We start from the raw sequence: 14,053 nt of genomic DNA, 5'->3' as shown, positions 1-14,053 counted from the left end.
TCAGAGAGAGAGAGAGAAAGAAAGAGAGGGAAAGAACATTAACATAAAAAGCCCAAAATGTTTCCACATGTGTACAGGGAACTAATGAGCTCTCTCACTAACACTCCCGTCATGAGCTGTCAAAAGCCCAGTGGAGCTGAGCGCTGAACGCAGCCCTTAGACACACAACTCTGACTGCATGAGTCTGAGCGCAGTCCAGCTCTCCCACTGCCGGCCTTGGCTCTGTGGCTTAGAGCTTCCCGCTACTCCTACTCCACATCCCAAGCAGGGAATTCTGTCCCATAAAAGCAGTGGGCAGTTTCCAGGAAAATGAATCATTTCCCTGTCTCTGCTCATCTCTGATTTAATGTCTGTGATGCCCACTTTGGTTCTGCCATCCTGGACACTGCTGATGTTTCTGTTTGCAAACACACACGGTTTCCCGACATGATCCGCGTTCCACAGACCTGAACGGGGCTTGACTGTGTTAATGTGGTAGGCCACATGCTGAAGGAAACTGAGTCATATGATGAAATAGGTCAATGTAAACCATGTCTGAACACTCCAAAGCACTTTAGAATGTGTGCGTGTGCGTGCGTGTGTGTGTGTGTGTTTGTGTGTGTACTGTCATACATCACATGCATATGGTGCAATCTGGAAGCAATTTGTTTGTGAAGTCCCTGTCCACAGACAGCTGCAATGGTTCAGATCTGGTTTAGACTTGTCCCAGCTCACAGCTGATCAAGAACCAGAGACAGGCTGGCATTCCTCTGAACACACACCTACCACCATCTTCAGTGCCACTTAGACACAAGCCTTTATAAGCCTATAAGTCTTTATAAGTCTATAAGTCTTTATAAGCCTATAAGTCTTTATAAGCCTATAAGTCTTTATAAGTCTAAGTCTTTATAAGCCTATAAGTCTTTATAAGCCTATAAGTCTTTATAAGTCTAAGTCTTTATAAGCCTATAAGTCTTTATAAGTCTAAGTCTTTATAAGCCTATAAGCCTTTATAAGTCTATAAGTCTTTATATGTCTAAGTCTTTATAAATCTATAAGCCTTTATAAGTCTAAGTCTTTATAAGTCTATAAGTCTTTATAAGTCTAAGTCTTTATAAGCCTATAAGTCTTTATAAGTCTAAGTCTTTATAAGCCTATAAGGCTTTATAAGCCTATAAGTCTTTATAAGCCTATAAGGCTTTATAAGCCTATAAGTCTTTATAAGCCTATAAGTCTTTATAAGTCTATAAGCCTTTATAAGCCTATAAGTCTTTATAAGTCTATAAGTCTTTATAAGTCTATAAGCCTTTATAAGCCTATAAGTCTTTATAAGTCTATAAGTCTTTATAAGCCTATAAGTCTTTATAAGCCTATAAGTCTTTATAAGCCTATAAGTCTTTATAAATCTATAAGTCTTTATAAGTCTAAGTCTTTATAAGCCTATAAGTCTTTATAAGCCTATAAGTCTTTATAAGTCTATAAGTCTTTATAAGCCTATAAGTCTTTATAAGCCTATAAGTCTTTATAAGTCTATAAGTCTTTATAAGTCTATAAGCCTTTATAAGTCTATAAGTCTTTATAAGCCTATAAGTCTTTATAAATCTATAAGTCTTTATAAGCCTATAAGTCTTTATAAGTCTAAGTCTTTATAAGCCTATAAGTCTTTATAAATCTATAAGTCTTTATAAGTCTATAAGTCTTTATAAGTCTATAAGTCTTTATAAGCCTATAAGTCTAAGTCTTTATAAGCCTATAAGTCTTTATAAGTCTATAAGTCTTTATAAGTCTATAAGTCTTTATAAGTCTAAGTCTTTATAAGCCTATAAGCCTTTATAAGCCTATAAGTCTTTATAAGTCTATAAGTCTTTATAAGCCTATAAGTCTTTATAAGTCTATAAGCCTTTATAAGCCTATAAGTCTTTATAAGCCTATAAGTCTTTATAAGTCTATAAGCCTTTATAAGCCTATAAGTCTTTATAAGCCTATAAGTCTTTATAAGCCTATAAGCCTTTATAAGCCTATAAGTCTTTATAAGTCTATAAGTCTTTATAAGCCTATAAGTCTTTATAAGTCTATAAGTCTTTATAAGCCTATAAGTCTTTATAAGCCTATAAGTCTTTATAAATCTATAAGTCTTTATAAGTCTAAGTCTTTATAAGCCTATAAGTCTTTATAAGCCTATAAGTCTTTATAAGTCTATAAGCCTTTATAAGCCTATAAGTCTTTATAAGCCTATAAGTCTTTATAAGTCTATAAGTCTTTATAAGTCTATAAGCCTTTATAAGCCTATAAGTCTTTATAAGTCTATAAGTCTTTATAAGCCTATAAGTCTTTATAAGCCTATAAGTCTTTATAAATCTATAAGTCTTTATAAGTCTAAGTCTTTATAAGCCTATAAGTCTTTATAAGCCTATAAGTCTTTATAAGTCTATAAGTCTTTATAAGCCTATAAGTCTTTATAAGCCTATAAGTCTTTATAAGTCTAAGTCTTTATAAGCCTATAAGTCTTTATAAGCCTATAAGTCTTTATAAGCCTATAAGTCTTTATAAGTCTATAAGCCTTTATAAGTCTATAAGTCTTTATAAGCCTATAAGTCTTTATAAATCTATAAGTCTTTATAAGCCTATAAGTCTTTATAAGTCTAAGTCTTTATAAGCCTATAAGTCTTTATAAATCTATAAGTCTTTATAAGTCTATAAGTCTTTATAAGTCTATAAGTCTTTATAAGTCTATAAGCCTTTATAAGTCTATAAGTCTTTATAAATCTATAAGTCTTTATAAGCCTATAAGTCTTTATAAGTCTAAGTCTTTATAAGTCTATAAGTCTTTATAAGTCTATAAGTCTTTATAAGTCTAAGTCTTTATAAGCCTATAAGCCTTTATAAGCCTATAAGTCTTTATAAGTCTATAAGTCTTTATAAGCCTATAAGTCTTTATAAGTCTATAAGCCTTTATAAGCCTATAAGTCTTTATAAGCCTATAAGTCTTTATAAGTCTATAAGTCTTTATAAGCCTATAAGTCTTTATAAGCCTATAAGCCTTTATAAGCCTATAAGTCTTTATAAGTCTATAAGTCTTTATAAGCCTATAAGTCTTTATAAGTCTATAAGTCTTTATAAGCCTATAAGTCTTTATAAGCCTATAAGTCTTTATAAATCTATAAGTCTTTATAAGTCTAAGTCTTTATAAGCCTATAAGTCTTTATAAGCCTATAAGTCTTTATAAGTCTATAAGTCTTTATAAGCCTATAAGTCTTTATAAGCCTATAAGTCTTTATAAGTCTAAGTCTTTATAAGCCTATAAGTCTTTATAAGTCTATAAGTCTTTATAAGCCTATAAGTCTTTATAAGCCTATAAGTCTTTATAAGTCTATAAGTCTTTATAAGTCTATAAGCCTTTATAAGTCTATAAGTCTTTATAAGCCTATAAGTCTTTATAAATCTATAAGTCTTTATAAGCCTATAAGTCTTTATAAGTCTAAGTCTTTATAAGCCTATAAGTCTTTATAAGTCTATAAGTCTTTATAAGTCTATAAGCCTTTATAAGTCTATAAGTCTTTATAAGCCTATAAGTCTTTATAAATCTATAAGTCTTTATAAGCCTATAAGTCTTTATAAGTCTAAGTCTTTATAAGCCTATAAGTCTTTATAAGTCTATAAGTCTTTATAAGTCTATAAGTCTTTATAAGTCTAAGTCTTTATAAGCCTATAAGCCTTTATAAGCCTATAAGTCTTTATAAATCTATAAGTCTTTATAAGCCTATAAGTCTTTATAAGTCTATAAGTCTTTATAAGCCTATAAGTCTTTATAAGTCTAAGTCTTTATAAGCCTATAAGTCTTTATAAGTCTATAAGCCTTTATAAGCCTATAAGTCTTTATAAGTCTATAAGTCTTTATAAGCCTATAAGTCTTTATAAGTCTATAAGTCTTTATAAGTCTATAAGTCTTTATAAGTCTAAGTCTTTATAAGCCTATAAGTCTTTATAAGCCTATAAGTCTTTATAAGTCTATAAGTCTTTATAAGTCTAAGTCTTTATAAGCCTATAAGTCTTTATAAGTCTAAGTCTTTATAAGCCTATAAGTCTTTATAAGTCTATAAGTCTTTATAAGCCTATAAGTCTTTATAAGTCTATAAGTCTTTATAAGCCTATAAGTCTTTATAAATCTATAAGTCTTTATAAGTCTATAAGTCTTTATAAGTCTATAAGTCTTTATAAGCCTATAAGTCTTTATAAGTCTAAGTCTTTATAAGCCTATAAGTCTTTATAAGTCTATAAGTCTTTATAAGCCTATAAGTCTTTATAAGCCTATAAGTCTTTATAAGTCTATAAGTCTTTATAAGCCTATAAGTCTTTATAAGTCTATAAGTAGAAATCCGTCTTTATGAATTGATGTCTTTATAAATTTAAATCTTTATACATCTGTCTATAAATCTATGTCTTTATAAATCTAAGTCTAGAAATGTAAATCGTGATAAATCTATAAGTCTTTATAAATCCAAGTTTTTATAAATCTATGTCTTTATAAATCTAAATCTTTATAAATCTATAAGTATAAATCTGTGTTTATAAATCTTTCTTTATAAATCCATAAGTCTTTATAAATCTATAAGTCTTGATAAATCTATAAGTCTTTCAGTGAGATTATAACCCTGCAATTACTTTTTCTCAGTTGGGTTCAAAGCTTAACGTATGAAATTTCGTGTACGAAGTTTCATCACTACTCAGAAATGTTTCCCAATAGCTGCTGATTTATAATGACTTATGCTGATTTATGATTTATGATTTATGAAGATAGCAGTCTGGATGAGGAACTTCTAACCACTACACCTTCAGACTAACCATGTGGGAGGCTTGTAGGCTGCACTTCCTAGTCCCACACAAAACCATCTGAGGAAATTGATTGTTACTGCTGGAAATAGGGAGATAAAATCCCTGGGTTGGTTAGGAAAGTTAAATATGGTTTTTAGGCTGAACATAAAGGGTTGCTGGCAGTGAAATCTGCAATTCTTTATTATGTATTTAGTATGGAGTGGTGTTTGGTATATTTCTTATTGGAGGTATGAAATGGTGTTTGGTGTGTGTTTGTTATAGGAGGTGTGGAGTGGTCTTTGGTGTGTGTTATAATAGGTTTGGAGTGGTGTTTGGTGTGTGTTATAGGAGTTGTGGTGTGGTGTTTGGCATGTGTTTGTTATGGAAGTTATGAAGTGGTCTTTGGTGTGTTTGTTATGGGGTTATGGAGTGGTGTTTGGTGTGTGTTATAATAGGTTTGGAGTGGTGTTTGGTGTGTGTTATAGGAGTTGTGGTGTGGTGTTTGGCGTGTGTTTGTTATAGAAGTTATGAAGTGGTCTTTGGTGTGTTTGTTATGGGGTTATGGAGTGGTGTTTGGTGTGTGTTATAATAGGTTTGGAGTGGTGTTTGGTGTGTGTTATAGGAGTTGTGGTGTGGTGTTTGGCGTGTGTTTTTTTATAGGAGTTATGAAGTGGTCTTTGGTGTGTTTGTTATGGGGTTATGGAGTGGTGTTTGGTGTGTGTTATAATAGGTTTGGAGTGGTGTTTGGTGTGTGTTATAGGAGTTGTGGTGTGGTGTTTGGCGTGTGTTTGTTATAGGAGTTATGAAGTGGTCTTTGGTGTGTTTGTTATGGGGTTATGGAGTGGTGTTTGGGTGTGTTTTTTCTGATAAGGGTCCGATTGCCTTACCTTATGGGTGCTGTTTAGAAATGCAGGATTGTACCTTTTGCGTTTAACTGGAAGAAGTTCCTTATTTCATTCTCTCATCTCATTTTGGCTCTCCCTTCTCTTTGGGGGCCTTATCTTTGACACATGTATCTGCATCATCCATTGAAAGTGTTGCTTGTGTGAATTCCTAATGGTATTGTGCTCTGCCTATAACCTAAGTGGATAAGGATGCAGTGCCATAACCAGACACTGGGGTCAAGTTGACGTTGACAGGGGGCGTCTGGTGGTCGAGTCAAAGGTCAGACATAAGCAAGCACAAACACTTCTGTCTTCCTCATGACTGCATTACCCAACTGCCCTCAAGGACCCTTTAAAGAAATACACTGATGACCACTGACAGCTACTAGAAGACATTTATAGGTTAAACAGTTCTCCCCTCAAACGTTTATAACCTTGAGGAACTTCTCTTGGCAATCCAGTGCACACACCTTGTTTTCAATAAAAACCAGAGGTTTCTAGCTTACTGCCTGACATATAATGCAGTCATCGCATGTTATCAGGGTTGGGACACGGAAAGCCTGGGGTCACTTGCTGCGCACAGGTGATATCTGTTTACTAGAGAAGCAATTGAAATACCGAAGGTAACCTAGAGTAACCCGTTAGTAACGCAGAGCGGTTGAGATGTTCACTGGTCCTTTCCTGTCCTGAAGAGCCTTATTCACAGAGTACACATGCCGAAATGACTCGTGCAGTATTAGTTGTGTTCGTGGTGCTGGTTTTATAGTAATGTGAAAACTCCCTTCTGTGAGGTTACATCAGAAACATTGTGGGAGAATAAGGCAGGTTTGTAAACATTCCAGTCGGAGTCACCAGTAAAGAGGTTGGTTTTCTGTCTGACAGCATCAGTCTAGAGAAAGATGGGACACTTGTTTTACAAGGTGGGTGTTAAGTGCAAACCTGTGTTTCATGCAGGTTCAAAATGGCTGACAAGAATTCCATACTGGGCCAAAATGGCTGCCTTAGCTTGACTGTGGTTAGTTGGTTGTGTGAAAATAGAATGACCTTGTATTTGTATTGTGATCTCATGCTTTGGCACTTTTATAGAGAAGGGCCGATGGGTACGTTGACTGTAACGTGTTTTGCTATTACGCACAAGACTCAGAACGTCAGTCAACCGTGAACATTAGCAAATGTTGTTTTAAGTAGTATGCTGTGTTCTATATTAAATATCCAAAAATGACCGATACATTTATATTTTATACTCAAATGACTCAGTTATGGCTCTCCTCACTCCTTCTTCCACACTCTCTCTCTCTCTCTCTCTTCCCTTTCTCTCCCTTTATCTGTCCCTCTCTACCCACATGGTTATGCTGTGATCTCCAGTGCTCTGGTCGGAATTGCCAGTGGTAACGCTATTCCGGTTTCACATCCCAGCTGAATGGAAGAAGAGAAGTGAGAGGTGTGGTAGAGGCGGGATGTCTCCTCTCACCCACCAATCATCATCCTCTTTATCTCTATTTATAACCCTACCTCGTGAGCTCAGGTCCGGTCTGCACACGCTTCACTGTCTGAACCTCCGGATCGGTTTACTGTCCTGGACTGCCAGGTCACTCGGCCTGATGCAGAGCTACAGAGCATGAATGGACTTAATCATCTTACTGTGTCTCCATTTTGTTATCACTCTGTAGTGACATCTACAGTAGGAGAATGAAGCTAGCTGTGGTACACTGAGTAGCTGTGGTACACTGAGTAACACTGTGTAACACTGAGTAACTGTGGTACACTGAGTAACACTGTGTAACACTGAGTAACTGTGGTACGCTGAGTAGCTGTGGTACACTGAGTAGCTGTGGTACACTGAGTAACACTGTGTAACACTGACTAACTGTGGTACACTGAGTAACTGGTATACTGAGTAACTGTGGTACACTGAGCAACTGTGGTACACTGAGTAACGGATGAGTAACACTGAATAACTGTGGTACACTGAGTAACTGGTACACTGAGTAACATGTATGCTGAGTAACTGTGGTACACTGAGTAACTGGCACACTGAGTAACTAGTACACTGAGAAACTAGTGTGCTGAGTAATTGGTACACTGAGTAACTGATGAGTAACACTAAGTAACTGATGAGTAAAAGTGAGTAACTGTGGTATATTGAGTAACTGTGGTACGCTGAGCAACTGTGGTGCACTGAGTAACTGGTACACTGAGTAACTGTGGTGCACTGAGTAACTGGTACACTGAGTAACTGTGGTACACTGAGCAACTGTGGTGCACTGAGTAACTGGTACACTGAGTAACTGTGGTGCACTGCGTAACTGGTACACTGAGTAACTGTGGTGCACTGAGTAACTGGTGCACTGAGTAACTGTGGTGCACTGAGTAACTGTGGTGCACTGTGTAACTGGTACACTGAGTAACTGTGGTGCACTGCGTAACTGGTACACTGAGTAACTGTGGTGCACTGAGTAACTGGTACACTGAGTAACTTTGGTGCACTGAGTAACTGGTACACTGAGTAACTGTGGTGCACTGCGTAACTGGTACACTGAGTAACTGGTACACTGAGTAACTGTGGTGCACTGAGTAACTGGTACACTGAGTAACTGTGGTGCACTGCGTAACTGGTACACTGAGTAACTGTGGTGCACTGAGTAACTGGTACACTGAGTAACTGTGGTGCACTGAGTAACTGGTACACTGAGTAACTGTGGTGCACTGAGTAACTGTTTATTCTACCACAGACACGCAATGTGTGTTCAGATGAGCTCATCTGGGCAGGCTGGGCCTCTGGACATGTCGTTGGCACCTTGGGTAAAGCACAGACCCAGCAAACATCTCTGTTGCAGCACCAGCAAAGGACTCAGGTTGCAAGCTTGCAGCTCTCTCTGGAACGGGGTGTTTGGATAAACCCATAAGTCATGAACAGATCCAGAGGAAACCAGTGTGTCTGCTTTCTGTATCAGTATCAGTTCCATGCTGTCTGTTCCCTCTCTATTTTTACTGTGAGTAAACAAAATGCACAGCACCGCCGTGGCTAGACACACGTCTCTGTTTTCATGACGCGTATCTGCCCGTCTTGGTGAGTCTCCATGCTGGGAGGGGGAAGATTCCGAAAATGATTCTGGGGAGGAAGTGGAAAAAGCACATTTCCATACGGATGCCCTTTAAGTGATCAGTGTGCACCCGGTTTTCCATGAAGTCATAAAGGTTGCCTAGCGATAAGGTTTCAGAGGTGGCCTGAATTTCAAATGCTAACTCCTTTTTAATGGATACATGATAACAGTTCCTCTCTGATGTTGCAACTTTGCTGCTTACAGGACAGAAAACTGGGGTTTGGTTACACGATCATCAACTCCAGATATTACTGACATAACAGGCTCATAAATCTGCTATAATTTGGATTAAAATATAGATGCCATGATTACAGAACTCCTGAACTTGTTAGAAAATCCTGACATGAAATGTAATCAGAAGCAGTCATCACACAGTAACAGAATTACATGTTTCCTGTCCCCTAGAGCAAACTTCCGGTGCTGTTGCTGGGCCGTTCGGCTGACCTCAGACCAGGTGAGTTTGTGGTTGCCATTGGAAGCCCATTTTCCCTCCAAAACACGGTTACCACGGGGATCGTGAGCACCACCCAGCGAGGTGGAAGGGAGCTGGGTTTGCGTAATTCTGACATGGACTACGTCCAGACCGACGCCATCATCAATGTAAGTGGACCCCAACAGAGACGTGGAGAACAGCCTCGCCTATTTCTAACTATATAATTTACTAATTGGTATTCTTAACTTACAGTTTTTGTCAGTGTGTGGCTCAGAGCAAATACACTCCACATTCCCACACACTCCTATAAGATGTTCTTTTCTCATTTGTTTCCACTTTTAACAGTATGGAAATTCAGGAGGGCCTCTGGTTAATTTGGTAAACATTTCTCTTTGTTTAAGTGTTTGTGGTGTCTTATGTGTATGAGAGTGCGAGTGAAGGAGTGTGCATGGCCACTGCTGTGTGGTCTAACCTAACCCCCACTCTAACCCTAACCCTAATCCTAACCCTAACCCTGGCTGTGTGCTATGTCAGTCTAACCCTAACCTTAACCCTAATCCTAACCCTAACCCTGGCTGTGTGCTCTGTCAGTCTAACCCTAACTCTAACCCTAATCCTAACCCTAACCCTGGCTGTGTGCTCTGTCAGTCTAACCCTAACTCTAACCCTAATCCTAACCCTAACCCTGGCTGTGTGCTCTGTCAGTCTAACCCTAACCCTAACCCTAATCCTAACCCTAACCCTGGCTGTGTGCTCTGCCAGTCTAACCCTAACTCTAACCCTAATCCTAACCCTAACCCTGGCTGTGTGCTCTGTCAGTCTAACCCTAACCCTAACCCTAATCCTAACCCTAACCCTGGCTGTGTGCTCTGCCAGTCTAACCCTAACTCTAACCCTAATCCTAACCCTAACCCTGGCTGTGTGCTCTGTCAGTCTAACCCTAACCCTAACCCTAACCCAAACCCTAACCCTAACCCCAACTCTAACCCTAACCCCAACTGTAATCCCAATTCTAACCCTAACTCTAATCCTAACCCTATCCCTAACCCCAACTCTAGCCCTAACCCAAACCCTAATCCCAACTCTAATCCTAACCCTAACCCCAACTGTAATCCCAACTCTAACCCTTACCCTATCCTTAACGCTAACCCTAACCCTAACTCTAACCCTAACCCTATCCTTAACCATAGCCCCAAGTCTAACTCTAACCCTATCTTTAACTCTAACCCCAACTCTAACCCTAACCCTAAATCTAATCCTAACCCTAACTCTAACCTCTAACCTCTAACCTCTAACCCTAACCCTAACTCTAACTCTAACCCTAACTCTAATCCCTAACCCTAACCCTAACCCTAACTCTAACCCCAACTCTAACCCTAATCCTAACTCTAATCCTAACCTTAACTCCAACCTCTAACCCCTAACCCTAACCCTAACTCTAACTCTAACCCTAACTCTAATCCCTAACTCTAACTCTAACCCTAACTCTAATTCTAATTCTGTCCATTGCTATGTGCTCTGCAGGATGGCGAGGTGATTGGGATCAACACTCTCAAGGTGACAGCAGGGATCTCCTTTGCCATTCCGTCAGACAAGATCCGACAGTTCCTCACAGAGTCCTACGACAGACAGAGAGGTTCCTAACGCCTTCTGCTCGTGTCATAGCGGACATGATATGACTTTATTCATGTTAAGGAACCTCTTTGTCAGGGTCTTAGTAAACTGACGTACAGGCTGATAATTCTGTTTCTTGACAGGTAGAGGAGCAAGTAAGAAAAAGTACATTGGTATTCGAATGATGACATTGAGCCCTGAGTAAGTAACTCTAACCCTAACTCTAACTCTAACCCCAACTCTAACCCTAACTAGCCCTAACCCTAACTAACCTTACCCTAACTAGCCCTAACCCTAACCCTACCCTAACTAACTCTATCCCTAACCCTAACTAATCCTAACCCTAACTAACCTTAAGCCTAAACCTAACCTTAACCCAAGATGTTAAAATCAGAGGGCATCATAGCAAATTCCTCGAGTGTTTCCTCTTCAGTCAGATGTCAATCTTTCCTCAGACTGGCTAAAGAGCTGAAGAGGAAGCAGACAGACTTCCCTGATGTGACCTCTGGGGTCTATGTCATTGAGGTCATCTCCAGAACCCCAGCTGCCGTGTAAGTTTCACTGTGGCCAGCAGGTTAAAGTGATCAAATTCCCTTCACAGCACTGAGATACCATATTTTGTCCTGGTGACACACTATACTGTTGACACTGAGAACGATATTGACTTTGGAAATCTCAAACTACATATGTTTATATTTCAAATTCATATTAGACCTCCAACCCTTCACCCCCCCCAACACACAAACACACACACACACACACACACTAGCAACTTCTCAGACCCACATATCTATCTATTCATCTTAAAAAAATCCTCTCAGTCAGTATTTTCAGGGACCTACAATTTAACAGTAGAGTGTGTATGTGTGTGTGTGTGTGTGTGTGTGTGTGTGTGTGTGTGTGTACGTGTATATATGTGTGTGTGTATGTGTATGCGTACGTGTATGTGTGCGCATGCGTGTGTGTTTTATGGTGAAACCACACAAGCCAGTCCCAGATACAATATTTATCCTCAGTCCACTGACCTCGGGAACCATGACAGACATGTTTAGGCAGCAGACCCAGGTGGGCCACAGTCTGTTTGCCTGATTATAATTTAAAAAAGCACCAGTGTGCCTGTGTGACTGGGAACTGTGGTCTCATGCACCACACGCTTGCTAACTCTGTACATGTGAAACAGAGCTTTGACTCACATTCTCACTCCCATCACCCTGACACACTAGACTGAGACACACTAGACTCACTGTCCATCTGTTCAGCACAGATCCAGAAACATCTCAGATCTGACTGGGTTGCCTCTGTTACAGTCCTTTTATTGGAAAGTTGAATGATTTTTAGCTGAGGAGAATATTTCTGTGCTAAAGTGGCCTGGAGTTGACGGGTTTTTATGTGATGTTTTGATGGACGGCACAGTTTTGTAGCGACTAAGAAAACACATGACATACAAACAGGGAGTGTTAGCTTTGGAATCAGCCTAGACAAAAGTGTGTGAAACATCTGGGAGTGTTTGATTGCTTCTGGAAGGGGTTCAGTACCAGTGATGTAAACTGAGAGGTTTATCCTAAAATAAGGACACTAACCCTGTCTCTCCACACGTGCACACTCTTTTACACCTCTTCCTTCTCCTTCTCTCTCTGTTCTCTCGTTCTCTCTCTGTCCATGTTTTGCTTTCTTCTCCGTTCGCCCTTCTCTCTTCCAGCGGCGGGCTAAAAGAACACGATGTCATCATCTCCATCAACGGCCAGCCGATCTCCGCGGCGACGGACGTCAGTGCCGCCATCAAAAGACATGCAGTGCTGCGCGTGGTGGTCCGCCGCGGCAACGAGGACGTCGTTATCACTGTCACCCCCGTGGAAATTGACCCTTGACCTCGACAGGGGCACATCCTCCACACCAGTGAATGTACAGGGCACGTCTGTCACCGGAGTGACCGGAGTCTGGTGCCCGGCCGTCTCATGGAAGTACCTCCTTCCTCTACGACAGCACATTGATCTACACACACGCTCACGTGTAATAAGTCATTTGTTAAGTGTATTGGGATTGGGAAAACGATGCTGTTTATGGTTTCAACCAGCGTTTGGGAAAGGTTCTCAGAGGGTTTTTTTGTTGTTGACTTCGGTACTGGTGGTCAAGCTTCTCACCTCAGCTCTGCCATGCTGAAAAGCATGGGTCAGTTTCGGGAAGTCAGAGTATCTTATGATGGCTATTATACCATTTTTGTAAAATAAAATGTAATTGTTTTGTCTTTTGTAAAAGAATAAAACTGACTTGAAATTTTCTCTTGCAAAAAATTCTAATGTATATTTATGAGTTAAATACATTTACTACCTTTTTGCTTTATAGTGATTCCAGTACTGATCATTAAAGTGGTTCTCTCAGTCAATAGAACATTAATTTCTCCCTAATCTTAATTGTTTTTTTTTTTATATCAATCTTTAACTGTCAAACTTCACGGGGGTGAGCGGTCTCCTACAACAGAGCAAAATCTCCAAGTATTTAATGCAGAAAACAAACCCAAGAAAGTCCGTTTGAAGCAATTTAAAGACAGCAGCAACAGGGCAAGAAGTTTAGAGGAAACGTTACCCGTGAACGTCACCCGTGACACTTTTATCACCTTTAGACAGTTGAAGACCTCGAGGAAGAGACTGAGCTGGGAAAATCTGTTACCTAGACCTAAGTATGGAGTGTGTGTGTGAGAGTGAGAGAGCTTGGTCTCCAGTGATCGACAGTCTACCTGCAGTAGATACAGATGCAGGTACGATAAACCCAGAATGTGCTTTTATCTCACATAAGTCTTCTCTTTAACCTGAACCCTTTCTGACCATGCGAGTCCAGCAGGATAACAATAATGAATCATAATAAAATAATAAATCATACATCAGCTACTCTGTCACTTTCTTATGCTCTGGAATCTATAAGGAATCCCAAACAGCAAATCTGTTTACGTTTATACTGTTGCATGTGATCAGATAAACCCTGCGGCAGGTTAAATCCAGCGTTCCCAAACACAGCACAGCAGGATAAGCCAACATCGTCCAGCAGGCTGGAACGCCAAAGGCAAACTGATGTATTCTCATCCAGCCGTGTATTAAATGAGCGTGCACTCACATTCCAGCAGACACATCAGACACGGAAATGCTGACAATGAGAAAAACCTCAGACATGCAATAACACACCCAAGGGCAAGTTTGGGAAATCCCTTATGTTAGATTTGAACTCTGTGTGTG

The 14,053-nt window shown here is 39.3% G+C and overlaps 1 protein-coding gene across 1 annotated transcript in view; it reads left to right on the top strand.

The window, feature by feature from the left end:
- Positions 1 to 13,702, top strand: part of htra1a (HtrA serine peptidase 1a) — a 29,012-nt gene extending 15,310 nt beyond the window's left edge. Inside the window, exons 4-9 of the mRNA XM_035533169.2 lie at positions 9,185 to 9,379; positions 9,558 to 9,590; positions 10,737 to 10,848; positions 10,970 to 11,027; positions 11,282 to 11,377; positions 12,526 to 13,702. Of these exons, the coding sequence (XP_035389062.1) occupies positions 9,185 to 9,379; positions 9,558 to 9,590; positions 10,737 to 10,848; positions 10,970 to 11,027; positions 11,282 to 11,377; positions 12,526 to 12,694 (663 nt within the window). The 3' untranslated portion in view covers positions 12,695 to 13,702. The remainder of the gene's footprint in view (positions 1 to 9,184; positions 9,380 to 9,557; positions 9,591 to 10,736; positions 10,849 to 10,969; positions 11,028 to 11,281; positions 11,378 to 12,525) is intronic.
- The last annotated feature ends 351 nt before the right edge of the window (positions 13,703 to 14,053 follow it).

Source organism: Electrophorus electricus, chromosome 10 (genome assembly GCF_041902795.1).
Source record: "Electrophorus electricus isolate QZ-2024a chromosome 10, ASM4190279v1, whole genome shotgun sequence".
NCBI lineage: Eukaryota > Metazoa > Chordata > Actinopteri > Gymnotiformes > Gymnotidae > Electrophorus > Electrophorus electricus.
The sequence above is the reverse complement of the archived record's forward strand: the minus strand, read 5'-3'. Positions and strand labels throughout refer to the sequence as shown.